This window comes from Motacilla alba, chromosome 7 (genome assembly GCF_015832195.1).
Source record: "Motacilla alba alba isolate MOTALB_02 chromosome 7, Motacilla_alba_V1.0_pri, whole genome shotgun sequence".
Lineage (NCBI taxonomy): Eukaryota > Metazoa > Chordata > Aves > Passeriformes > Motacillidae > Motacilla > Motacilla alba.
Genome location: NC_052022.1, coordinates 36,540,051 through 36,565,170, shown reverse-complemented (window position 1 = coordinate 36,565,170; position 25,120 = coordinate 36,540,051). Strand labels below are relative to the sequence as shown.

The following is a 25,120-nucleotide window of genomic DNA, read 5'->3' as shown; positions in this document are numbered from 1 at the left end:
GCTAAGCCTGGCATTAAAACGGCAAGGGCATTGACAAGCGTTCTCTGCGATGTACAAAATGTATCCAGACTTAATTCCTCCAACGACTGCACTGTGCAGCACTGAGTAACATTAGCCAGCTTGTAAAAGGTAAATTGCAACCTTAGCCCTTCCCTTAACTTGATTAATTTTGATCACTGGAGCTTGTTTTAGCTATTATCTGTCCCAAGTGGTTTCCCTTTATGTGCTGCCATTCCCAAACTGTTGCCATGCAGACAGAGATGGGCTGGGGAGGGGATACCTGCCTCTCCGCACTGTTAAAGTGATCCAGCCCTCACTCTGAAGGCTTCATTGAAAAACAATTAGACTGCAAGATGCTTCAGATTGCCGCTAATCAACCCCGTCAAAGCCAGTAAAATGCAGTTTCTGGCAGGAAGCAAAGCCTCAGAGTGTTCTGCCCTCTGGTGTGCTCTTACCCAAGGGCAATATTCCATAGAGTGCCACCAGCTGTCTGACTTCTGGGATGGAGGGCATGGGCTGGGCACCTGTCTCACGAAGGATGCTCCTCAGACAGTCGTAGTAGCCTGTGAGGAGGAAGCAGGAGCTCAGCAAATGTGCCACTGTTGTTGTGGAAAGCATAACTCAGGGAATGAGGAGCTGCCACAGCGCGAGGCTGTAACACGCACTCAGCAGAGCCAGGCTCAGGGACTCAAGCTGGGCAATATTCTGGTGGAATGTGGCCCTGAGAAAGGTGAAGTGCAAAGGGAAATTGAAGCTGAACAGGCTGTGGAAGTTGTTCAGCAGAGAGCAGACAGTTTCCAGTAACCTTTGAAAGAAACTTTGTGGAGAAGAATCATTAGCAGCACCATAAATCACGCTGCTGGCAAAGGATTCCTGGATTTGGGATTTTGCAGGGCTAGAATCCCAGTGAACCGTGAGCTCTCAGAAGGATTTCAAAAAGGGGGAAAAGCTATTTTAACAAGCTTTTCCCTGGCTGGGTCCCATCTCAGCTCCTCGCTGTGTTAGACGTGTAAGCGTGTCACCTCATTTGGTGGGGCCCTCTGCTTTGCAGTTCACCTCTTCTTTTTTCCCCCCCTTTTGTTCAAAAAAACCTCCACAAAACAACCCAAGGAAACTAAAAATCCCTGACATGAGCTGAAATGATTTAATCTTGCCTTGGCTCTGGTTGCAGAGCTATAATCACATTGCTTGCCCTGTCAAAGTCCATATCCCAGCAATGTTGGAGAACAAAGATACAGGAGGATGGGCCACAAGCAGGAAAACCAGTTGTGATGTAGTCAGTGATTATTTTTAGCATAAATTACATGTCATTATGGTGATTATTATTGAAAAATAATAATATATTATGTTTTAGTGGAGATAAAAAGGCAGAGGGCAAGAGGCCTCTGGAGCAGAGGCAAATTAGCAGTGGTTAAGAGCAGAAGTGGAGGTATAATTTGGGGGCAAAAAGGCAGACAAGCCCTGGTGCAACTGCCCCCTCCCCTCTGAAGAATAAAATTAATTTCAGGTTTTATCTTTTATTTAAGGAGAAATCAAAAGAACGGGATAGGAATTAATCTTCACAGATTTAATTAGAAGGCATCAAAGGGTTTAATTGCAACTGCACATAAATCACAGTGGATATTCTCTGACTAATTTAGATAAGGTCACCAAGAAAATTAGTTCAGTGATGTCAGTTTGTCATAGAGGGGGGACATTTCAGTGCCTTTACTGGCTGTGTAGCACAGTTCCACTCTTTGTCCTTTCCCCAGGAACTGGAAGTGACCTTCCTTAGGCTTCAGCCCTGGAAGGCTGAGCAGATGAAGGCTTCTTTCTCTGCAGGCTTTGACTGTGTCCTTGGAACTTTCAAGAGAGTTTTTCTGGATTTCAAAAAATGGTTGGAGATGTGCTGTTTTAAAAGCATTTGTGGTGGGGGAATGTTTGTTGGACAAAAGTGACCTTGATAGGTTGGGAGAACAAAGGAAGAATGAAAATCTTCCTTTACTTGGTGATCTTTTATGAGCATGAAATGGAGGGGACACTTAATTGAGAGAATTAACAGCTCTTCAGAGGAAGGGGCAGAGGCTCTGGAGGCTGAACTGGTGCTTCTAAGAGTTTACATAAACGTGGCATTTGGGGGTGATATTGAACTTGTCTTTTCTGCCTTGGCCTTGTGCTATCAGCCTGTAGCACTTCTGCTTCTGGATAGCTGCAAATTCAAACCATGCCCTTTGACATACCCGAATCTTGGGGTTTTTTTGCTGTTAAGATGCTGTGATTTTATTGTGTGTCACCAAATGTTTGTGGGAGTGGTGTTAGACCCCTCTAAAGTCTGCAAATGTGGGGTTTGGGATTTTTTTACCCCTTTTTTCTCTGTGGAGCATAGATAAGCAGGTCTGGCTGCAGTTGCAGCTAACAGAAACCAGACAAGAGGAGTGTGAAATGCAGAACTAGGCAGAGACACATCTTACTCAAATGAAGGGCCAGATATGCCTCAAAGCACTGCTCAAAGTTCATGGGCAGTCAGGGAGGTGCAGGGAAGGGGCTGAGTCTTTACAAAAGACAACAAAAGCTGGAGGTACCATTTTTGCTGCTCTCAGGGAAATATTCTGCATTATGGACTATGACCCCTGCTCTGTTAGACTGGCACTGTTTTGCCACTGCCTGGCAAGGGCTCCTTAAAGGGTGTTCTGGTTCCAGCTCAGAGTGGCTGTGACATCCACAACCCTTCAAGGGCTGCTGGTGTTGCTGCCTGGAGTCAAACACCAGCTCTGCAAACAGGTCCTGGCTTCAGTAGCAGAAGTGAAAGCTCCTGAGCAGCCTTGATTTGCATACCTGGCTTTAGATATTCAAAGTGCGGTGACTTGAACTCAATCCTGACTGAAATAGGGGTCAGTGAAGGTGGGATGGCTGGAGGTTTGATCAAACACCACGTTTGCTCTAAAAGGGGTACTTTACCAATGTAGTCAGAGAGATTCACATTCTTGACTTGGATGAGCAATCCTTCTTCTGCAAGTTCCTGGTACAGGGAATCAATGGTCCTACAGGCAAGAGACATCACTCAGAAATGGCCAGGAAAAGCTCAGGGCTCTCAGAACTGAGCCAGCCTGGGAGTCATTTGTTTGCCCAGCCTTATAAATGCCCTCTGTGGCTCAGAGGTAGCATGATTAGTGCCATCAGTGTGAAATCAATAAGCACAGTTTCTGTCTTGTGCTGAGCAATCTCTTTCCCTCCCTCACAGGCTGGGTGCCTCTCTCCTGCTGACTCCATTTACCCATTTCCAGGTGATGCCAGATCAGTTATGACTTGTGTAATGGACTCATTCATTAATATCAATTACTGGGAAATTATTTTTAAATTACACAATAATGGCAGTCCTAACACGACTATACCTGTTCACCCAGCTCTCCAATTAGTACTAATTCATTAATTCTTCTTGGAATTTATTGTGTTGGCAACAGACAGCCTCATCTCTATGGGAACACACTGGGAATGCCTCACACAGATCCACCACCTGTAGGGTTGTGGTCAGAGGGGGACTGGGGCAAAAATGTCCAGTAGAAGTGTTGCCCCATCCCTGGAAGTGCCCAAGGCCAGGCTGGACGGGGCTTGGAGCAACCTGAGATAGTGGAAGGTGTCCCTGCCATGGCAGGGGTGGAGCTGGATGGGCTTCCAACCCAAACCAGTTTGGGATTCCATCCAATGGGTAAAACTTCCCAGTGGAAGTTTCTCCCTATCTCCATTAGTGGCTGGAAGTAGATCCCAATAATGAAGGCGTTAAAACACTTAAATTTCTGTGTGGTTTTCTATTGATATGGATCTTCTCTACACTCTTTTTTGGAATTCAAGTATTAATTTCAATGACATTTCTGGCACTTGGTTTTATAGAGTAATACTGCTTCCGGGATGATGTAAACTGAATAAACCTGTCAGAAATTCTCAGTGTATTGACAGCATAAACAATATTGATTTTAGTCTTTTTAGATCTCTCAGTGTTTTTCCACACTTTTCACATTCTTTCCCCTCACTTATTCTGTCTTTCTCACCTATCTTAATTGGGATGTCCTGGTCTGGCTACAATAAATATATTTAATAGTGCCTCTCAGCTGGCTAATAAACCTACAGGTATAATTTGAGGTCTGCAGCCTTTTTTCCATTTCAGCTGAGGAGTTTTATGTTTATGCAGTCTTAGTGGCACAATTAATGTAGGAGCAGCAATAAGCAAATCCAAAATTTAATGCACCTTCAACAAGGTTGATTTTGCTGCTCCGACTCTTGCTTTCATCCTCAGTGGTTTTATGTTGGGAATGCATCATAAAACAGGCAGAAGGTGGAATGGGACTAACCTGGCAGCTCTGGTGGGAGCAGGACTTCTGCTTTTCCTGGTTTATTGTTTTTACTGTGCCAGTTAAATGCTGCATGTCCCCTCCAAGGGAGGGTGATGTGACCAGTCCTTGCTGACTGGAGCCCCCTGTGCCCCCTTCACGGGGCCAAAAGGGAGGTTTGGAATCTCAGCTGTTCAGCCCCTCTCTGGGTTATTTCTGAAATGCTCAGCAGGGAAGAGCAAAGCAGGGAGCCAAAATGCCAGATAAAAAGCCAGCTACTAAAAAGCTCATGTTTTCAGCTGGCTGCATGGTAAGTTTATATCTAAAGAGGCAGATGTGTGCAAGAGCAGTTTTAAAAGCAGAGAATATATCAGACTTTGGCACCGTTCTGTAGGAGAGGTCCTGCTCTGTTATAATCCATGAGACATGGATTTTAAATATTTGCTTGGAGGTTTTTAATTTTTAAAATATATTTTACAGCAGGTAAAGAGATCATTGCTGATTGTGTGGTGCCAGCATGCAAATGATGGAGTCCAGGTCTGGCTGTCCTTGCACAAATGGGTTTGTGGGGTGAATTTCACTGATTGTGTTTGGCACTGTGCTGTTCTCCAGCCCTGCTCCTGGCTCAGCTGCTCCCTGTGGTGATGTGCACAGGTGAAAAATGGCTGGATTATCAGGGAATGCATCACTCTCATTGAAAATGGCAGAGCAGAAGAAGAAATCCTCTCAGATCCTCCAAATAAAATAGGAGTGCTTCAAAGAGCAAGGGTCCACAAGAAGTGGCCAGGTCTGCCAGGACTCTAATTGATCCATGAGACTGATTTATAGCATGTACACTACAGCTCAGCCATGGAGGGCATCTGGGGAGTGCAGGGGCCTCTCTGCAGCCTCCCTTATTGGGATGGAAAATCTGAGAGTCAACAAACCAGCCAGATGCTTGTGCACCTGCAGAGAGGGGCAAAGAGGCACCCAGGGCCAGTCTCCTGCTGAAATGCTGCATGTGCTTAGCTCTGCCAACTGCAGCTCACCTGCCTGCAGGATGATGCCTGTGTGGCAGCAGAATGGGGATATAAATTTGTGTCTGGTGATGAAGATGAGGGAAACCAAAGTTGATATTGGAGATCTAATGCAGAGAGGTTCTCTTTACCTGTCAGGAGTCAGATCCTTCTCCAGCTCGGATATCTTTTTCTTCCCAGGTGTCTTGCCTCCCTGAGGACCACACAAACAAGCAGGAGTTAGTGACTTTAGCACAGATAATTTTTTTTGGATGTACTGAGGCAAAGTGAGGGCCAGAACAGCCAATGTTTCAGTGTTTGAATGTAGCCCAAAGGGAAAAAACAAATCCTTAACCAGCAGCGCCACTGCTACATAGCAAAGCATCCCAGGGTCATTTTGTTCCAAGGGAAGAAGCTTCTCTCCTTCCTTTTGCTTGGATATTAAACATTTTTTTTATTGTCACAGCTGTTCAGGACAGAGGTGGAATCCCCAGCCCTGAAGGGATTTAAAAGCTGTGTGGATGTGGCACTTGGGGACATGGTTTAGGGGTGGCCTTGGCAGTGCAGGTTAAGGGCTGCACTCGATGATCTCTCAGAGACCTTTCTCAGTTGTGTGATTCTTATTCCATGGTTTTTCTGGAACCCACTTCTGTGGGCGAGGGGGGATATGGCCCTTGCTCAAGAAGGAAGCAGGAAGGAAAAGGGTGTGGGGTCCAAGTAGCTGCTCCAGAGACTGTTTATACCTTTTAAAAAAATAGACATATATTGAAGTAAAATATCTAAGCAGCTTCCCAGAGGGGAAAAGCTCCTGAGATTCTGGCTACCCTCCTAACCACTGGACATCCTTCTCTTCCCTAATACTTTAGGGAAGAACTGGAAGAGGTCAGAAAAACACAACCTGCTCTTTTCATCTTTTCACCACAATTTCACCACAGAAAGACTGACTCGTGTGCCTCATTTCTTTACACCTTCCAAAAAAATACTCCTGGCAAACATAAATAAGGAAGATGTGACTCGGGCTTGTCAAGCCCCTTCATTAATTACAGCTCAGGAGCCATAAATATGGTTAGGGATAATTAGCAGTGTGGAGAGGGCATCATTAATCCATGTTAGTGCCCACCACTGTTGTCTGAGCTCCAGTCCTGCAAAGCACCTCAGGATTGCTCCAGTGGAGCTGTTTACACAGAAACCTTGGTGCACCAGGGGATTTCTCCAACAGCTTAAATTTAAGCACGTGCTTAAATGCTTAGTTGAACAAGACAGCTTATTCTTTCCAAAAGTTTATGTTCACTTTCCTGGGAATACAGTCATTTACTTTGCTTTTTTTTAATAAGAGTGAATACTTCTGCAGAGCTCTGGAGGCTGTGTTGTTGAGTTTGAAAAAAATCCTATCCAATTATCTGGAAAATGCTGGGCTTTTTCACAGAATAGATCAGCAGCCTTCAGGAATACATCAATTCCAGGTTTTTCAGGGATGGACACAATGTGAGGAACCTGTGGTTCAATCACCTGTTCCTGTTTGTGATGCCACAAAGATAATGCAGATGAAAATGCAGCCTAAACTCAGCACTACATGGATCAGCTACTGAGAAAAGGAGATGTTTTGGGTTAGGATAAAGCAAACAACTCTGTATTTGGAGAACTAAACCTCGGGTTTCTTTACATAAATAAGTTTGGCAGCAAATATTCATCCAAATGTGCCAGGGGGATTTTGTTTTGAAGAAAAGGAATGGGAAGAAGAAAGCACATGCCACGCTGTTTTAACGACTGTGGAAATATTGAGGCTGTCACTGGTTTATTTTTGCTGTTCCTCCTGTTTTGTCTTTTTAACTTCTCTTCCAACAAGCCAGAAATTACATATATTTGTGTCTGACTGGGAAGAAAAGCTCGTTTCAACCTATGTAAAGACACTAAGCATATGTTGAATTTATTGGCCAACTGGTATTGTCCTCAAGGCAGCTTCACCAATAAAGTAACTCCAGAGCAAAACAAAAATGAACTGTGTGGAGGAAAAATGTGTTTTCCTAATTAACAACAGCATTTGTGGGGAATTTGGCACAGGCTGAGATGTGATAAGGGCAAATATGAATTGTAGACAATGGCTTGTCTCCAAAATGTCTTACTGGGAACTGCTTTTATTTAGGAAATGATAATGTTTAATGAATGTGAACACGCTGCTCATTTATAAAGGCAATCTCCTCGCTGCTCTGTCTGAAATGCCAGCTGAGCTCCTGTGTAGCCATGCCCTGACTGGGTGATTTCCTGCTCTGCTGACTGCCAGGGAGTCAGCTGCATCAGGTGGCAGCTGGCAGGGACACTGGGCTGTGTCCCGTGCCCAGGGGGTGGCTTCTCCTGCTGGGTGAGCTCAGCAAAATGTTTTGGGTAGCTCAGAGGTTGGAGCAGACAAGAACCTGCTTTCAGACCCTATTCCAGAGCACTGGCTGCTGCTGGGATGGCAGCAGGAGGGAGAGGCTATCCAAATGTCTCCCTGAGGGGAATGGTTGAAACTGGAGGATCTGGGGCACCTTTGGATGTGATCTCACAAGTCCTGGCTGCAGCTATGGCCACCACAGGTCATGGAGTGATGGCATGGCTGGTTTGGAAGATCATCCAGTGCCACCCCTGCCATGGCAGGGACACCTTCCCCCATCCCAGGGTGCTCTGACCCCCATCCAGCCTGGCCTTGGACAATTCCAGGGATCCAGGGGCAGCCACAGCTGCTCTGGGAAACCTCTGCAGGGCCTGCCCACCCTCCCAGGCAGGAATTCCTTCCCAATATCCCATCTAAACCCCCTTTCAGTTGGAAGCCATTCCTCCTTGTCCCTTGTTGTAACAAGTCCCTCTCAGTGGTTCTTGTAGGTTCCCTGGGGGAACAGGGACAGGAGGGAAGTGCTCCTGTGGTTTAAGGGAAACCAGCAGCAGCTGATGCAGTTTTTAGGGGATTCTTTGGATCATGTGAGGTGTTTAAGATGGGAGGCTGAGCTTTGCATTAGGCCTGGGTTGAGATGTCTGTTTTGGCAGTGCTGAGATAAAACAAGCAGCTTCTGACGCTTGCACTGAAAAATGCCCAGACAAAGATGCTCCCACTGATTCATAAACTTGCTGAATGAGAGACTCTGACCTGCCATCCCTGTTGGATTTAGGATCCAAAGAGGTGACAGCTCCCACAGCTGGCTGAGAGCTCTGGGTGCAGCAGTTACAGGAAATCCAGCAGGGCTTGGGAATCAGACCCCTCAAACCCAGCCTTTCCTCAGTTCTCACTCTGGCATATATTTATATTTATATTTATATTTATATTTATATTTATATTTATATTTATATTTATATTTATATTTATATTTATATTTATATTTATATTTATATTTATATTTATATTTATATTTATATTTATGGTTACTTATAACTATGGATACAGATATATTTATTTATATGTATATATTTATATGTATATATTTGCAGTTTTATATTTTATCTCTTGTCAATATTTCTGTCACAGCCATTTGTGCTTTTCTTCTCTTCTGCCCAGTTTCACCAAAAAGGGACCTCCAAAGCTGTGTTGAGGCCTACTCCAGAAGCAAGTTTTCCACACTAAGGTTCTCATGTTCCCCTTTCCTGGGTTTTCTGTGTCTTTTATTCTTTTTTTCCCCTGAATTCTGGCCATGCCTTTGTGTATGTGTGGGTGTGTTCATTTCCAATGCATTGCTTTACCTGCAGTGGGGATCAGAAATAAATCCTTGGGGGAGCAGAGCAGGAAAAGCAGCACAATGGGCTTGAGAGAAAGAGCTCTGATAAGCTCTTAAATGTAACTTCCAGATCAGTGACTGCCATGTTCCTCACTCAGAGGACATCTCCCCCCCAGCCCCTCCTCAGCTTGTCCTTTCCCAGTGCTCCCAGTCCCAGCTTGGTGATCCCTGGCTGGGCAGGGGATGAGCTGCCACTGTGCCAAGAGGAGGAAAACGCAGGTTAGAGCAGAGCTGACCCAATTCCTCTGTTTCTGTCGTGTCCCCATCCCCCTTCCAGTGACAGTCATGGCACCAGGAGCTCTCTGGAAGAATCAGAGGCCAGCAAAGTGTGTCTCTCAAACAGGACACTCTGCTCCGTGCCCTGTCGTGCTGGGCCATAAAGGTGGGACAGTCTGGGTGTGGGAAGCTTCCAGCTTGGAAAGAGGCACAGGATGTGTGACTCCAGTAACAGCAGTGGGTTTTACTGACTATTAGCTGCCATCTAATTCGTTTTGCTATTTCCACATCAGCCTACAGCTCTGGAGACCCACTTGTCATGAGAAGAACAATTATTTTTCACCCAAGTTTGTTCTTCCACAAAGCTGCCAAATGGAGGATTTGTAGGTTTACAAAGTTTATAGAGAGAATAGTTCTTGCAGGTGAGTAATCTTCATTTCAGCACTGAGAATGGTGCGGATGGAGGAGGACAGGGGATATTTTGGTAATGGAAGACACCCCAAAGAAACTCCTCTTATCTTCAGGAGCAGCTGTAAGAGCAGCTCTTGGTAGGGCTAAGTGTCAGCTTTTAGCAGTAAGTGGTATTTGAAGGTTTGGGAATAAGTGATAAAGAACTTATGGAAACAAAGGAGTGGCTCTGGCTAGGCCTGGAGATGTTATAAATTGTTTTTCTTAAATCTAAGACCTGAGATGTCTGAAACATTGACTGGAGGGGAGAAATTTCCCTTCAGAGTCCAGTTCCAAAATGTCCTTGCTGTATTCCCCACAAAAGGGACTTTAAAATTCTGATTGGTTCCTGTGGGTCAGGCAGATTTTTTGGTCTTAAATATGGATTTGACAGAAAATTTCTGAGTTGAGAAATACTCATCTTAAGGCTTGGAAAGGCACAGAACACCTACCTCTGGTAGGGATTATTCCCTGATAAAGAGAGCAGAAGAAATCCCTCCCTAAAACAGAGGGAATGGCCAAATGTGGCATCAGGAATTTGGGATGCTGGTCCCTAGAGACCAAATTCCACCTGTAAAAGTTCTCCTGAAGAAATTGCCCTTTCGTTGCCCCTTGCATTGCCCCCTGCCAGAGTGCAGGAGAAGGTCTGATTTCTCTGAAGAATGTTGGATTCTCCTGAGAATGCAGAATATCCCCCTTTTTTTTTTGGCAGGGGGATGTTTCACACTGAACTCCAGATACACTCCTGGCTACGATGAGAACCTGAACCTGGTATTTTGTGTTGCATAGCTGAGGGGAGACATATGGGACCTCAGATGTGGCTTGAAAAACTAGAGAGATTTTTTTTTTTTGCTGAATAATAAATTGATGAGCTATTTCCAAAACTTTCCAGCTCATATTATTCTTATTATCTAGAGCAAGTTATCCTAAAGCAGATCTGCAGTCTGTGTGCACAGGTATGTGCTGGTTTGGTTTATGGCTGAGATATTTATGCAAACACTAATTGGAAAAAGCCTTTGCCAATGCTGAATGGACATTTTAAATGGCTTTGCACAGGGAAGATGTGTTTTGACTAACACTGCACCTTTCCTTTCATTCCCCATCCCTCAAATAGAACTGTTTTGGCTTGGGTGGGGTTTTTTAGATGAAATCTTTAAGGAATTTCTACTATCTAATTAGAACTTCTTTTCCTGCCTCATTCTCTCAGGCTACTGGCACAATTTGGAAAGATAAAAGTTAAATAATCTCCCTCCACCCTAAGCTATTGCAACAGTACATTGAAGGGAAAAAAAAACCCTACCCAGCCCCTAGGATAAAGCTCTGTAATTCCAGTGTGACATTTTGCAGCAGGGCACTGACCAGCTGATCTAAATGTGTCTGCCCATGAAAACTTGGGGGAGATTGTTGCAATATTTTGTCTGTATGTCTTAAGCCCCCCCCCTATTTTTGAAACAGATTTAGGAATCCAATTGGGATCAGCTTTCAGAGCTGCCCCAGCCTTTTCTTATTAGATTGTCCCTGGAGGTTTGTCAGGTGAAAGAGCATTTTTAAAGATAATTTGAGTAGAAGTTGAGCAACAGCAAGGATTTGCATGCTAAAAGGTATTACAGAAATGAAATACAGCATGAGATTAGGGTTGGCTATTTGCCCTGAGGGTTTTAAGTGGATCTGCTGATTGAGTGGTGGGGTGTAAGCTTTGAGTTATTTTGCACTGACATGATCTCTAATTTAAATGCTTTGGTAAGGAATTTTAGAGAACCACAAGCTGTGGAATTCTTCATATGATAATGCTGTAAAACTAGATGTGAACATGACATGTGCTGTGGTTTTGGGGGGGTTTAACCTATTTTTTATGCCTAAATAAACTTGGCTTAATTGCAAATTCCCAAACCCTTCAATAGGACGTAGTAACTTAATGAGTACCTGGCTGTGTGTGATCTACGTGGTGTTACAGACAAATGAGAGGTTACATCAAAACATTCAGAGGGAATTTTTTTTGGTGTATGGTCTTGAAACATAATAACCAGTCCTTATTTAGGAGAAAAACAGCCAGCAGCTGGAAAACTCACTGGCCTCCAGATCCCTGTTTTCCTTGGAAAACTATTAATCTGAACTGGTCACCCTAAAGAGAGGGATTGCTTCCATTTTGCTGTTTGACTGCATCCAAGGATTTCAGCAAGGTGAAAATCTGAAATATCTTGTAGTGATTTATCTCTGGAATAGCTCAACTTGCCCTAAGCAATATTTATACAAGTTAAAGAGCAAGAGCTAATGGAGAAGGCCCTGAAATTACCCACAGGTGAGGAGATTTTCAGATGTTCCTGACTTGAGATTCAGTAAATGTTTAGGGGGGACATTTTGATGTTTGTCCCTGAGGTTTGCACTGATGGAATTGAAGCTGCCCTTCAATTGCCCCACCTTGCTGCTGTTACCTTGTCTTTGCCAGCTTTGATCTGAGGACCTGTCTCTCCATCCACAGCCTGTTTGACTCTCAGCAGCTTCTCCTGCATCACTTCATCGACCTGCCCAAGACAAACACAGAGGAAGCTTCCTCAGTTTTCTGTTCTGCCACCTCACCCCAGACAATTGTTCAGCTGAACAAGCAAAGAACAGGTAGTAGGGACTCTGAAAGGTTGTGCCAGAGTCAGTTCTTACAGCTGGAGAAAAATACACCCAGGTAATGCACGTGAGCAGTGTCCTCTTGCTATTGTAGCTCACCTGCACTCTGATCTCCTCCTCTACTTCTTCCCGCTCCTCTCCTTTGATCAGCTCTGGGTCATGATCCTGGAGAAAATCTGATCTGTTATCTCTGTTCTCCCAAAAAACTGTTAGCCAAAAGAAAGAAAAAAGGGGGAAAAGTTACAGAAGCCATTGGTTTCTCCAGCTGCTTCTGGAGGCAAAAGCAAGGGTGGTTGTAGGCAGCTTTTATTCAATGATGAGCTGCAGAAAGCAGCAGGCTCTAGTGACCCTCAGCAAGTTCAGAGCCCTGTTGTGTTAGGATCTGCAGATCTTGAGGTTAAGGGATTTCTTCTTTTGCCTTGGGTTGCAGAATGGGATCAGAATTCAGGAGGATAATGGGATAGTGAGGCTGTCACTTGGAGGCTGTACGACTGAGAGCCTGGAGCGTGCTCAGTCTCCACGAGCCCTGTCCCGTGCCTGATTTTGGCATTATTTTATTTATTTAACAGCACAGGCCTTCCATCTTTTCCATGAAGAAGACACAGGGGTGGCTGCTGCCCTGAAGGACAGGCTCTCCACGAGTGTCACTTGGCTTGGGGACCAAAGGAGGGGGGTTAATTCAACCCACTAATTTCCCTGTTCTCCCCATGGCTCAGCTAAAGCTGCTGCATCCTGGGGAGCTGACCTTTGTAGTCATTCCCAGGAGGCTGAAATATGGGAATAGGGGCACTGGAATAGGAATAAAACCAGCACTGAGCACGTGGAGGTGGGGGAGAGGGAGGGGACAGCGAGGGTGACAGAGCAATAACCTGCAGCTGACCACAAGGGATGCATGGCCACACACAGGCTTCACTTTAAAGCTTCACTTTTTAAGGGGATTTTAAGCTCAACTCAGAAATTGAAAGGCAGTTGAGCCCAAAAGAGACAAGACCCACCTGATCCAGCCCCTCTGTTCTGAAGTGCTGTGCAAAGGAGAAGTAACAAGGAGACCTAACACCCAGTCACAGCAAATTTGTGGAAGTGGGGATGAAAAAAAAAAGCTATTTATGATAAAGTACCTAATGATCCTGAGGTGCAGCTCATTATTTTTGTTGAGGCAAACTGCAATTTGCTCTTTAGAAAGAAAACTAAATGAAGTCTGACGAGCTCAGTGCGTATCTGAGTTCTTTAAGTGCCTGGTTTTAATGGAAACACCTCTTTTTTTCCCACACTTCTTGAGGTAATTTGAAGGAAGACAATTCATATCTTGCCTTCCAAGCCCTGATTGTATCTTCCTAAATGACAGCTAATCTCCAGCTGTATGTGCTAATTCAATTTCCTGATGATTTGAAATGACAGTTTTCCACTTTCAGACGCTGGCTGCTCCGTGGATCAGTTTTGTACAGACATTCCATTTGTACAGATGTTCTATTTGATATTCTCCCCTGTACCCCTTGCCTGCTGAAGGCACCGTGAAAATTCAGAAAAGGTTTTAACATCCAAGTTTTAGTTAATCCAAGACTGGCTGCTCTTTCCATCCCCCCCCCCCCAAAATTTTCAAGGCCCAATTCCAGGCAGAGGATTTGTAGTTTTACAAAGTTTATAGAGGGAACAGTTCTTGCAGGTGAATAATCTTAAATTCAGCACTGAGAATGGTGGGGATGGAGGAGGACAGGGGATATTTTGGTAATGGATGAAACTCCAAAGTACAGACATTTAATTTCTTTAAATTACTTGTGGGTCATCAGAGGGCATGACAGATGCCATGTAATATTGCAGGAGGAAAAGCTGATTTGCCCAAGTTATGAGGTAGCTCCTCCAGCCTGGAATTCCAGCCTTGGGGAAAGGGGACATTACATAGGAGTTATGTGAATTTTTAAACACTTTCCTGCCTGGGTCAGCAGGTTGCAAGTGCTATGTTTTCACTGGAGTACCAGGCTTTAGAGATTTATTTTTCATAGAGGGATCTGTAGGTTTTTCTGTTCTGTTTTTTTCATAATTGTTTATTGTCATTTTGTAGATTGATTAGTGGTTAATACCCACTGCAGGCAAACCAGGGAGGGTCCCCCCAGACTCTGGGATTACCTGGCAATGAGTTATCTGAGTTATATTAACCACTGGGTTAGAGGGGCCTAATTTTAGTAGAGAGATCAATAACTCATAGGTGCTAGATGCTCTGTTATTCTTTTATAGATCAACAAAATGTTTCAAAGTTAATTTTAAAGGGGGGTCAGGAGGCTAAGGATGTTATGTTTTCACTGGCTGGTCAGCAGAGTCTGGTATTTTGTTACAGGCAGGGTCAGCCAGCTCCAGGAGCTATTTCTGTGCCTGTGTGTGTGCAGTGAAATTTATGTCACCTTTTCTAAAATAGTGTGTGCTTATTTTGGGATTGTTTTATATGCAGAGCTAGCTCAGGGCTCAAAGGCAGCCCAGAGCACTCCTAAATCTGCATCCCAGCTCTGCAGGCCAGTAGGGAACTCCAATATCCCAGAATTTCACAGGACAGCCTGTGACTAACAATTGTAAAATATTTATTTGAATCACGAAGCTTCTCTTGAAATGGCCACTTTGAACCTCTGGCAAAAGGGTTTGAATCTTTTGAAGGCTGGTTAAAAATACAGAGTATCACCACACCTTCAAGGAATATTTGGACACATCATGGAGTATTTGAACTCTAAATATCCTCTGTGACACTGAGCAAGTCATAAATATAATCTGTAGAATGGGGAAAATAGCACATTGCTGCCTCACACTGCAAAAATACAGAGGGAGGTAAAGGCTCAGCCTTACATTTGCCCCACGTAAACTCTGGCTATTCCAGTGTGAAAGGAGATGCCACACAAAGAGGCTGTTTCTAACCACATCATTTTAAATAAGTGTTTTGGGGCTTGGCTAGTGGAGTTTAGCCACTAGGAAAATGGCCTGGGAGGATAAAAGGCTTCTAGTGAAGTTTAAGCAGCAGCTCTAGCTTGGTAGAGGAGCTAAGAACACAGAGTGAAAAAGTTTGTAAGTGAAATGTTTAGATTTTTGTCAAAACTGATCTATATTTTAAAAAATATTTAAGTAAGCTGGGTATAAAGTGCCAGTTTCATGGGATGGGGACACTTTCTCCAAGTTGTGTTGGGGGCTGTGACAAAACAAAGATGTTTGTCCTTTGGTCAGCTGTCATTTAGGTGAACTTCAGACACACTTTGAATTACTCCTGATACAAACATTTCTTAATCAAGCTCTGTTGCTTCAACCATGTCTTCAAGATTCCTGCACTAACAAATCTGAACTTCTGAGCAAATGCTGATAGCAAGTGACCTATTTCTACATAGGATTAGGGAAAAAAAAAAAAGTTTTTTCCCTAAAAAAAAGTAGAAAGTCCAAACTCAGACCTATTTTTTCCTGCATAATTCTGCTACTGAGAGGAAAGCAGCCTAAACATTAAAAATACAAGAGACTGTGCTGTTCTGGGTGGATGTTGTTGTAGATTTGATTCTGATGAAAGGACTTGATTCAAAGAATCCATGGTTAGATTAAAAATGAAATCATTTTGGACAACCCCTAGGTAGTATTGTGTGAGTGCCCTGCAATGAAAAGCCCAAAGTGCTGCAGGAGGATTGTGCTGCAAGGAGGAATTAACAGCTAAGACGGCTCATTACCAAAAATAAGTGTGGTGTCAAACAGACTTGGTTCACCAGGAGAAAAGGAGGAAAAAAACCACCCCACCTGAAGCTGAACTGCACAGCTACAGACTCCTCCTGTGCCTAAGCCAGAACTGCAGGTATTCTTTGAAGCCTGCAAGAGAGCTTTTCCACTCTGAGGGTTCCTGCTAGTGCTCTGTGCAGAAAAGGGCTCCTTCTCAAGTGCCTTCAGAGCTGGGGAGCAGCTGGCAGCTCCAGCAGGATGGGCTGGAGGTGTGTGGGTGTGCAACTGGGAAATGGCAACCACAGAGGCACTCACACTGTGGGAATAACCCCACAAAGTTCTGTGTCTGCAGGGCTCAGAGCAGGTGTCCTGGTGCTCAGATACAGCTTGGTGACAAATCCCCCATCCCCTTTAAACCCCCTGGCTTCTCACACGAGATAGTTGTGAAAATTTGGAGTCTCACTGCTGTCAAAATCCCCTCTGTGGTGTTTTTATTCCTCACTCTGGTACCCACTGCTGAGCTGAGCTTACAGCCAAGCATGTTTCCCCCAAGGCAAACCCCTCCTGCCTCCCTTCTGCTGCTCCTGCCCTGTCCTGGGCACTGCCTGGCTGGGAGCCCCACTCTTGCCAAGCCTGGCTTTGACTTCCAGGTGCCATTTCATCCTTGGCCAGCTCAGAAAAGAACTTTGGATGGATTTGATGCTTATCTAAAGCTCCTGCTGCCTTCAGCAGGGTTCTGATGGGGTAGTTGAGAGCAGATGGGATGCAAAGCTCCTTTTTTTAGCCAGAAAGCTGCTCTGTGATTTATAAGGTGTAAGAAAATCCTAATTGTTACGAGTCAGAGGTCAGGCCAAGCTACTGATGCACATTTAGCAAGTTTAAGTTCACTTCTTTCTCTCCAGCCAGCTCAAATCAGGCAGAAAACTTGACACCAGTAATTTGTCAGCAGGAGGGAATAATGGAGACTTTTCATACCAGGAATTTTAGCAAGGCACTAGCTCTGAGGAGTGGTGAGCAGAAAAGGTATTTTTCCACATTGTACCAGAACAGAATCTGCAGAGATACAGCAAAAATAACCCCATTTTCCACTTCAGACAAGTGCAAGGCTTCCTAATTCACTTGTGGATCAGGCTGAGCACAGAGGACAAGTTTTGAAGAGATAAACAGAAGTATCAAAAGCAGAGGAGAGGATAGAAGAGATCTGGAAAAGAACCAAAATGCCCTTTCATGATTTTTATTAAGAAATCCCTGCTTTTTGGTGCTTTCTCCCGGTGAAAAACCAGCCAGACCCCTTGCTGAAAGTCAGGGTTATGTTTTAGTTTCACACACTTTGCACGGAGCAAGTACAGTCAGAGTTTTGTGCCTCTGCTTGAGAAGATGCTCCTCATATTCAAAGGTATAATAAAAAATAATTGGAGTAGCTATGAAGGAATCCATGGACTCATGAGTTTTCACTCTTGGAGGAGACAGGACAGGTTGAGTTACAGGAGTATGGAAACATTGATGCTGAAAATCGATCTACAGTCTGGTGCTCTTGAATTATTGGCTATTCTGATGTCATTCCTGTTGCCTTCAGAAAATCCTAAAATGCCTTTTTGAATGTATTGAAGCACTTTGCTTCGAGTTTGTTCACTTTCACCCACAGAAATGTCCCTTCCTGCATGACTAGCTCAATGGTTTTGACAGATTCCTTGGAAGAATTGAGGTCCTGAGAGCCTCCCTTCCTCAACACCATTTTTTAATCTAACATCCTAATTTTTATAACATTCCATAGTTTGGGCAGCTGCCCACTTGACCTTATAGGAATGACATTGCCATTAAGCTGATCTGGGAGAACGTTCCAGCTGGAATTGTTATCTTTTTCTACTGACCTTGGTACTGAGAGCTTCCTTCCTCCAGCATCAAAAGGAAATTGCTTGGACCCATTTTCCAGCTTTCATCCACTACCTAGATTGGGGGGAAAGTGAAGAGAGGAACTGCTGACACCATTGTTTCACACAATTATGGAACAGCTTGGAAAAGGCCTGAAAGATCCAATTCCACTCCCTTCCACACCTTCCACTGGCCCAGGCTGCTCCATGAGAGAAGGGCTGTCATTTTATCAGCTGAAGTCACCAAATTAAACAAGAATTAAACTCCAGCTTGTTTGAAAATGTAATTTAGGTAGGAGACTTGCCATATTGGAACAGAATTTAATTTAAATGCCATTTTTTCGGTTACTTTTGCTGCCATTGCCACATTCCTGAAACAGTTTCATTTCATTGAAGCAGTATTTCTGAGGGGAAAACCTCCCAGAAAATTATCAAAGTTTCTTCATCTTGTAGCAGTCGTAAGTCTCAAGATATGAGTAAGGTAATAGTTGAAAAAGAGAGATTAGATCACTGTTTGGGGAGGAGGTGAATGTGGATTTATACCAGACAGGATCAGGATTTTGCTAAATAACCTGCAAACCACTTGTTATCAGCAAGATAAAATATCAGCAGCTCTTGGGATGATTAAAACTAAACTCCCCCCCTAAATAAGCCCTGTAATTAGAGAAATATCTGCTACATGCAGGTACAGCTGCAGCCCCATTATGGGAGTTATCAAATATCTGGTTTAATTAAAGTATCATCACAGTAATTCCAGTTTGGGCCCAGAAGGACAGGCAAATAATACATTTATCACTTCTACCCCACAGATGGATTTGAAACAGACTTGGGAGGTTCTTGACTGAACATCAAGAACTGTTTTGTTTTAGAACTTTGTTTAAAGTGTAACAAAAAGTTGGAGGATTTGAGCTCAAATCCCCAGTTACTCCAATGTATTCTGAGTTTCACAGGGTGTGGCACTTTGAGGTTCATCCTTGGATCATTTGCAGTGGGCAGAATCCTTCTCTTACCATTTTTCCATGGTATTTTTATAGAAAATGATTCAACCATGATGTTCCGAGAGGAAATCTGTCAACTATTAAAAAATCCAACAAACAAATTCCCCCCAAGCCAGCCTAAAAATGGGTTATTCATTTTTAGCCTCTCAATACCACAGGACACATCAACATTTTAATGTTATAAATAAGCCAATGAATTGTTTTAGTTATTTGCTTCACTGATTTTATACACTGATGTCAATGATATCATTGTGTCAATTTAATTGATTTTAATCAAACCCACTCTCTTGTGTCTTAAGGACAGTTGCTGCTCTGTTTTCTCTCGCCTCAATTAACAGCCTAAGAGTCAACATAATAAAAAGAACTTTTCCTTTGAAACCAGTTCGTATTGTTTTTGACTTCCAGTGCCTTGAGTCCATGCTTGTTCTGTTTTAAATGAGTTAACACCCCTTGAACCAGCAATATATGTTTGAATTTAAGCAGAAGTGTGGAAATAAGAGCCTCAATCTATTTCAGAGGCTTTCCAAAGCCAGCTCCACACAGGTGATTCCCACTGGACAGCAGGGAAAACTGAACTGGCTCCACTGTGCACATTTCCTTTGGAGATTTCCCTGAGAGGTTTCACCAGGAACAGGAATGTGCCTCACTGTGCTGGCATTTCTGGGTGAAATTCAGGGATGCACAGCCTCGCTCACACTCAGGGGGACAAGCTCCAGCAGGTTGCTGGGTGAGGCAGCCCAGACTGCTGCTGCTGCTGCTTTTGGAAAAAGGGATTTTTTGGGGATGGAGCCATGGGTTGTTTTTTTCCCTTAGGGAAATCAAATCAGCACCTTGCAGAGAAAGGAAAGTGAAGTTCCTTTGATATCAAATATTCTTTGTAAAGATTGCTATCAGGCTTTTCAGAAATACTTAAATTTCCTTCTGGGATCCGACTTTTGTTTTCTTTAAGAGCTGAAGTTGGGAGCAGAGCTTTTTTCTGCCTGCATCCCTATGACTTATAGCCTACACTTATTTTAATAAGAGTCCTGCTGTTAGAACTTTTCCAAATACTTCTCAACTGGTCTAAGATACTCTTTTTTTTTCCCCCTGTCAGTGTATAACCTTGGAGAGAATGTTCCCTTTGTTGTTTCTCAATGAACCATAGAGAACCTGATATAATGGCTCAGAATTTTACTTGACAGGAGTTGTGATGGCTGAGGAGATGGGAATGACATGAAGTTATAAAACCCCAGAGCTCCACGCTGTTATTTCACCCCAGTTCAAAACAGCCTTGCAGAGGCTGCCAGGGGATTGAGACACATTTCTGCTGTTGTTGGTTCTAATCTTCAGAAATGTGCAAAACCAAGAAGGAATCCAATTTTATCCTGTGAAAGTCAGGTTTTTAAGCAGATGGGTGAGGTGCCATCCACTTTCAGGAGCTTCACCAGGGCTATGACAGTGTCACCCAACAAACTGGTCACAGTAACAAGTGTCTGACTGAAGACATGTGTGACCAGAATTTAAAAATTTGCACAGGGCTTAAAGATTTGGTTTGCACAGGAGCAGCCACAACCCTTCCTAGTCACCAAAGTTAAGCAATCAGGCTTAAAGACCTTGAGAAACTTTAATGTATTTGCTACTTCAGCCTGCTGTGTATTTTCATTTACATTTTTGTATTTTCATTTGCATTTTTATTTAAGGGGAAAAAAACCCCTCACCCCAAACCCCCAAATAGTATTTTCAAGATGCTCATTTACAAGTTAACATTTAGGTATCTACCTTCCAATTAAATTGACTGATGCTCCCTAAATCCATGTAATTTAGATTCCTGGCTAGATGTTCTGAGAGCTTTGGCCAGATTAATGGATGTTGTCCAAGAAAAGCATCATTTTTTTGAAATATATTTGTTCTAGGGTTAGGCCTTCAAATTAATTTGTGTAAAACTTGCAGTGAAGAGTAAGCTTTGCCCTAGAAAACTCACCCTTCTCCTCCACATATTTAGTGAGAGATTAATGACCCTTATTAAAAAAAAAATATTCTTTTAACTTTTGTTTATACTGTGGAAATAAAGGAGAAACAAAAGCTGCTGCTTCAGCAAAAGCTGACAATTTTTGTTGCACAGCTTGCTTCTGAAGATCTGTTCCACAGGTGTTTTGCTCTGTGAAGCTGCTCCTGGAATAATCTGGAAGTGTCTTTTGTGAAAGCAACCCTTTACCTCAAAGATTTCAGGGGGTATTAAGTGGTGCCTATTGATATTTGGAACAAAACAAGTTCCTGCCCTGAGAACATGGAAAATGCGTGGCTTTATTTATGCATGGCTGATGCAGTTTAAAAATTAGTTTGAAATCCACACAAGCTCTGAGGCTCTTAATTCCTAATTCTGCAAGGGGTGGCAGTGATGAACTCCTCTGCACCCACGTTAAAAGTGGGAATGCTTGGTTACCACTTGGTGTCCTGGCAATCATCTGAAAGCCCCAAAGTGGGTTTTTGCTCTCATTTATGTCCCTGAAGCCTGCACCTCCATCAGCTCTTCCCACTGAGCTCAGCTGTGGCCATTCCTAAAACATGAGAGGTAAAAAATTCCCCAGAATCACTGAGGCCATGGGAAGGCTGAGAGCGACCAACCTCAGCCAGTTCTTTGTCTCCTGAACCTGAGCCTGGAGCTTTGGTGACCACTTTAACGTCACTTTACAGCCCCTGCCCACACCTGAGGCTTCACAAGCTGCTTTCATTCCTTACCGGCTTTCCAACTTTTGGTGGCTTTTTCTCTTGGGCAGGTTCTTTGTCTTGTTTTCCCTTCTTGTCCTTTTCATTTTTCTCCGCCTCTGCCTTCGCCTTTTTGGCAGCCAGCTCCTCAAGGACCTGAAAGAGGCAGGGAGGAACGGGATTGGGAAACCACAATATCCAACAGGCTGCACTCTCTGAATTCCAGACCATCCCAGAGAAGCCTTTTTGTGCTGACCAACTGCAGCACAGGTGCTGAATATCCCAGTTTATCATTAGGGAAAGGCTGATTTCTCTGTCCCAAATCATGGGGGCTTTTGTGGAGTAAAAGCAGTTCCTGAAGCTGTCCAGAAGCAGAATATTCTAATGACACACAACTCAAAGCTCCCTCTGGACTCAGACCCAGATGATGAATTCATAACGAATTATCTCAGACCCAGATGATGAATTTGTCCTGGTGTTTGTAAGGCAGATTGATTTTTACAGGGATGGATTTTGAGAGGCTGCCCTGAGGTGTGTCTAATTTCAATATACGCCTAAAGACTGAAATTGTTCTAGTGGCTGAGGGAGATTGGATGGAGATATTGTGACAAACCCTGACAGATACACAGGGACAGCTCAGCATCTTTATCCCTGCAAGCCAGCAGCAGCTGATAACTGGCTACAGCTCCATCAATTCCCGTATCTTTAGTTCCTGGCCAATTATACTTTATTATCTGAAAAAGGCAGAGAGTGAAAATTTGCTGCTTCCACCATTTTCTTGTTTCTAGGCAGCTTTCTTGTCCCTGAGAGGAATTCTAAGATCATTTACTAATGAGTCTAAATCAGAAAACCCATTGAAGTTTATTAATGGACCACTAACACTGGCAGTACTGCGAAAGAGTAGAAAATAAAACATTTCCAACTGTAAGATGTGTTTCCTGTAACAGTGAAAATATTTGTTTTCTCAAGTACACCTTTTAATGCACTGAGCACTGGATGCTGGAGGGGGACAATGACGAGGGCCGTGCTTTGCAGCCAGGGCAGCTCCATTAGTGGCTCTCCCCAAGCATTTCAGTGCCTTACATTTAATTAAATATGGTAATTCAAGCCCTGAGCACTGCTCAGTCACATCTTGTGCTGATAAGCAGCGAAGCATTTCATTCCCTGGGAAAGATTAACAGATTGACTGGAGTTCAGAATAGGTTTTCAGTGTCCCAGCAGGCCTGTTGGATCCAAAACCAACACAGCTACTCCGAGTGTATCCTTTACTGCAGTGCTCCTACACAGCCAGAAACCCAACCCTGTCACCTCTGCTCTGCTCTGCTCTGCCTGCAGAGGGGAACCAGAACCATTCTCAGCAGCTCAGGGCTGGCTCTGTCCAGCAGGATACCTGCAAACACACTTGTGATTGACAAGAGGTCCCAGTTTGCAGCAGTCCATTCTGCAGGCAGTATTTCAGCGCATCCACACTCTGAGTGCAGGGATCTGCTTTCATCTTTCTGCACAGATGAGTGATCCTGGAAGGGCTGAGCCAGAGTTGGTGTTCTCGTGAACCTGCTGGGATGGCACTGAGCAGCTCAAGTGTCCTTGTCCCTCTGCCTGGCCTTGCTGCAGCTCCTCCAGCTCTGCTCCGAGCAGCTCCAGGATTGCAGGGCTGGGGGAAGCTGTGTCTAACCTCGAGTGGCTTCTGCTCTTTTATACAGAACCACTTCCCCTCCAGCTGCAAGGAGGAGCCTGAACCATCGGACAAAACAGGAGGGAAGAAAGGGAATGGCAAGCAAAGGTTAGTTTGAGATTAGTAGGCAATTCACCCACATTTTAGTGTAGGGTTTGGTTTTTTCTGCCCTGGAGAAAATTTCATAGTGGAAAGAGAAGTAGATATCTTCTTAAGTTGTTTTGGACTCCCCTTTCCTTTGCTAGGTTGTCTGGTTTTCAAATGATGCAGAAAGTAATTAGCAAACTCTTAATACTGAGGAAGAGATTGTGTTTCAGTAGGAGCAGATGAATTTTCGCCTCTTTGTATTTTTCCCAGTCTTTTCTAGAACTCCTCTTGTGCCAGTGATGATTCTTCTCCAGTAACATTCTTCAGTGGCTGAAAAGACATTTTCCTTTAAAACTGATGCTCCATAAAAGTTGAATTGACTTTTGTATTCCTGTATCAGTTCAACCATGTTTCTAAAATCTTGCAGTGAAAATCTCCTTTTTTTTTTGGAGGGTGGGGAAGAACTGAGCACTAAACCAGAGTGTAGCCTGTGAATGAAAATATCTAATGCTGGCTTGTATGAGCCAAGAATAAGAAAACTTCCAGCTGCCAGCAGGACTCACTTGTTCTGCTGTCCTCAGACACAGGAAGTTTTGGTGTTGGCTCAGGTAAAAGTTCTTCTTCGGGAATAAAACCTTCCCTTATTCCTTGAAAGAAAACCTTACTTGAACTTCTTGCCTTTTAGAGTTGTGGGCACAAAAGAAAAGCAGGGCTAGAGTGACTTTGGGAATGCTGGATCTCCAGCTGTGGCAGCTGAGAGCAGCCTCAGAGCCTGGCTCTAACACTTTACAGGGACACAGCCCAGTGTTCCCAGAGGGAAAAATTCCTCTCTTGGAATATTAACTCTACAGAAAGAAGTTTTGTTGGAATCTAGGAAATGGTTCTTCTTCATGGAGGATTTTTGGGGTGGTTTTTTTGGGGTAGGTAGATTGCTGTCTGTAGGTGAGTACTTTAAGTGTTGTGTAATTTAACAGAGGCCAAGTAGAGTTTCCCTAGTTTCCCTCCTCCTGCATAGTTAACTTGAAATATTCAGAATATTTCAGTCTTTCTCTGACACCTTTCTTTTTTTTTTTTTAATGTTATTTAATATTGGGAATGAGGAGCTGGGAGAGGGGGAAGTGCCTGTGAAATGGCAACTCTCTTGGCTTATTTTCATGGTGATGAGACTTAATGAACTACAGGGAAAGATCATAATTTTGTTGGCAGCAGGATAAGGGCAAAGCTAAAAATTGTCACAACTGATGATTATCTGTGGAGCAAAACATAAAAAACCATTAGGGACAGAAATCTGGAACAGATGCAGGGAGATTACACCAACGTCCTGGAATGTTAAATTTCTCTTGAAGAGCAAGTAAAGTAGAGAAAAAGCTTCTTTGGAAGGGACAGCACTTCTTTTTCTGACTGAAGCACCACATGCTCTGCATTGGGATGTCTTTGGGAAGGTATTTGTAAAATGTCATGGAAGCAGCTTGTGCAGAAGGCCAGCTACATCACAAAGTCAAGTAAGGTCAGGGTTGTCAAAGGATCAAGAAATATAGAATGTATAATAATGCAGCAATGGTTCGTGAAGTGATTAATTTGTATTTTATTTTCCCCAAAGTGTCTTTACTGAAGCCTTATAAAATGCTCACTTTTTAAATACAGCTCAGTCTTGATTTTTCATGGAGTTTGACTCGGGAGTAACCAACCCCTGCTCATACAGGAGCTCATACAGACAAGAGGTGAACTCCTGTCCCCCCTGGAGTCAAGGACAAAACTCCCATCAGCTTCCATGGGGCCAGGATTTCCTTTCCTATGTTGCCCAGTAG

General features: G+C 43.7%; 1 protein-coding gene across 2 annotated transcripts in view; it reads right to left on the bottom strand.

Moving 5' to 3' along the window:
• Positions 1 to 25,120, bottom strand: part of IQCA1 (IQ motif containing with AAA domain 1) — an 89,742-nt gene that overhangs the window by 21,216 nt on the left and 43,406 nt on the right. For both annotated transcript variants that reach the window (XM_038142629.1, XM_038142630.1), the window contains exons 7-13: positions 21,584 to 21,706; positions 17,868 to 17,943; positions 12,424 to 12,530; positions 12,138 to 12,227; positions 5,452 to 5,513; positions 2,938 to 3,020; positions 456 to 563 (exon numbers count right to left, since the gene is read on the bottom strand). In XM_038142629.1, the coding sequence (XP_037998557.1) occupies positions 456 to 563; positions 2,938 to 3,020; positions 5,452 to 5,513; positions 12,138 to 12,227; positions 12,424 to 12,530; positions 17,868 to 17,943; positions 21,584 to 21,706 (649 nt within the window). The remainder of the gene's footprint in view (positions 1 to 455; positions 564 to 2,937; positions 3,021 to 5,451; positions 5,514 to 12,137; positions 12,228 to 12,423; positions 12,531 to 17,867; positions 17,944 to 21,583; positions 21,707 to 25,120) is intronic.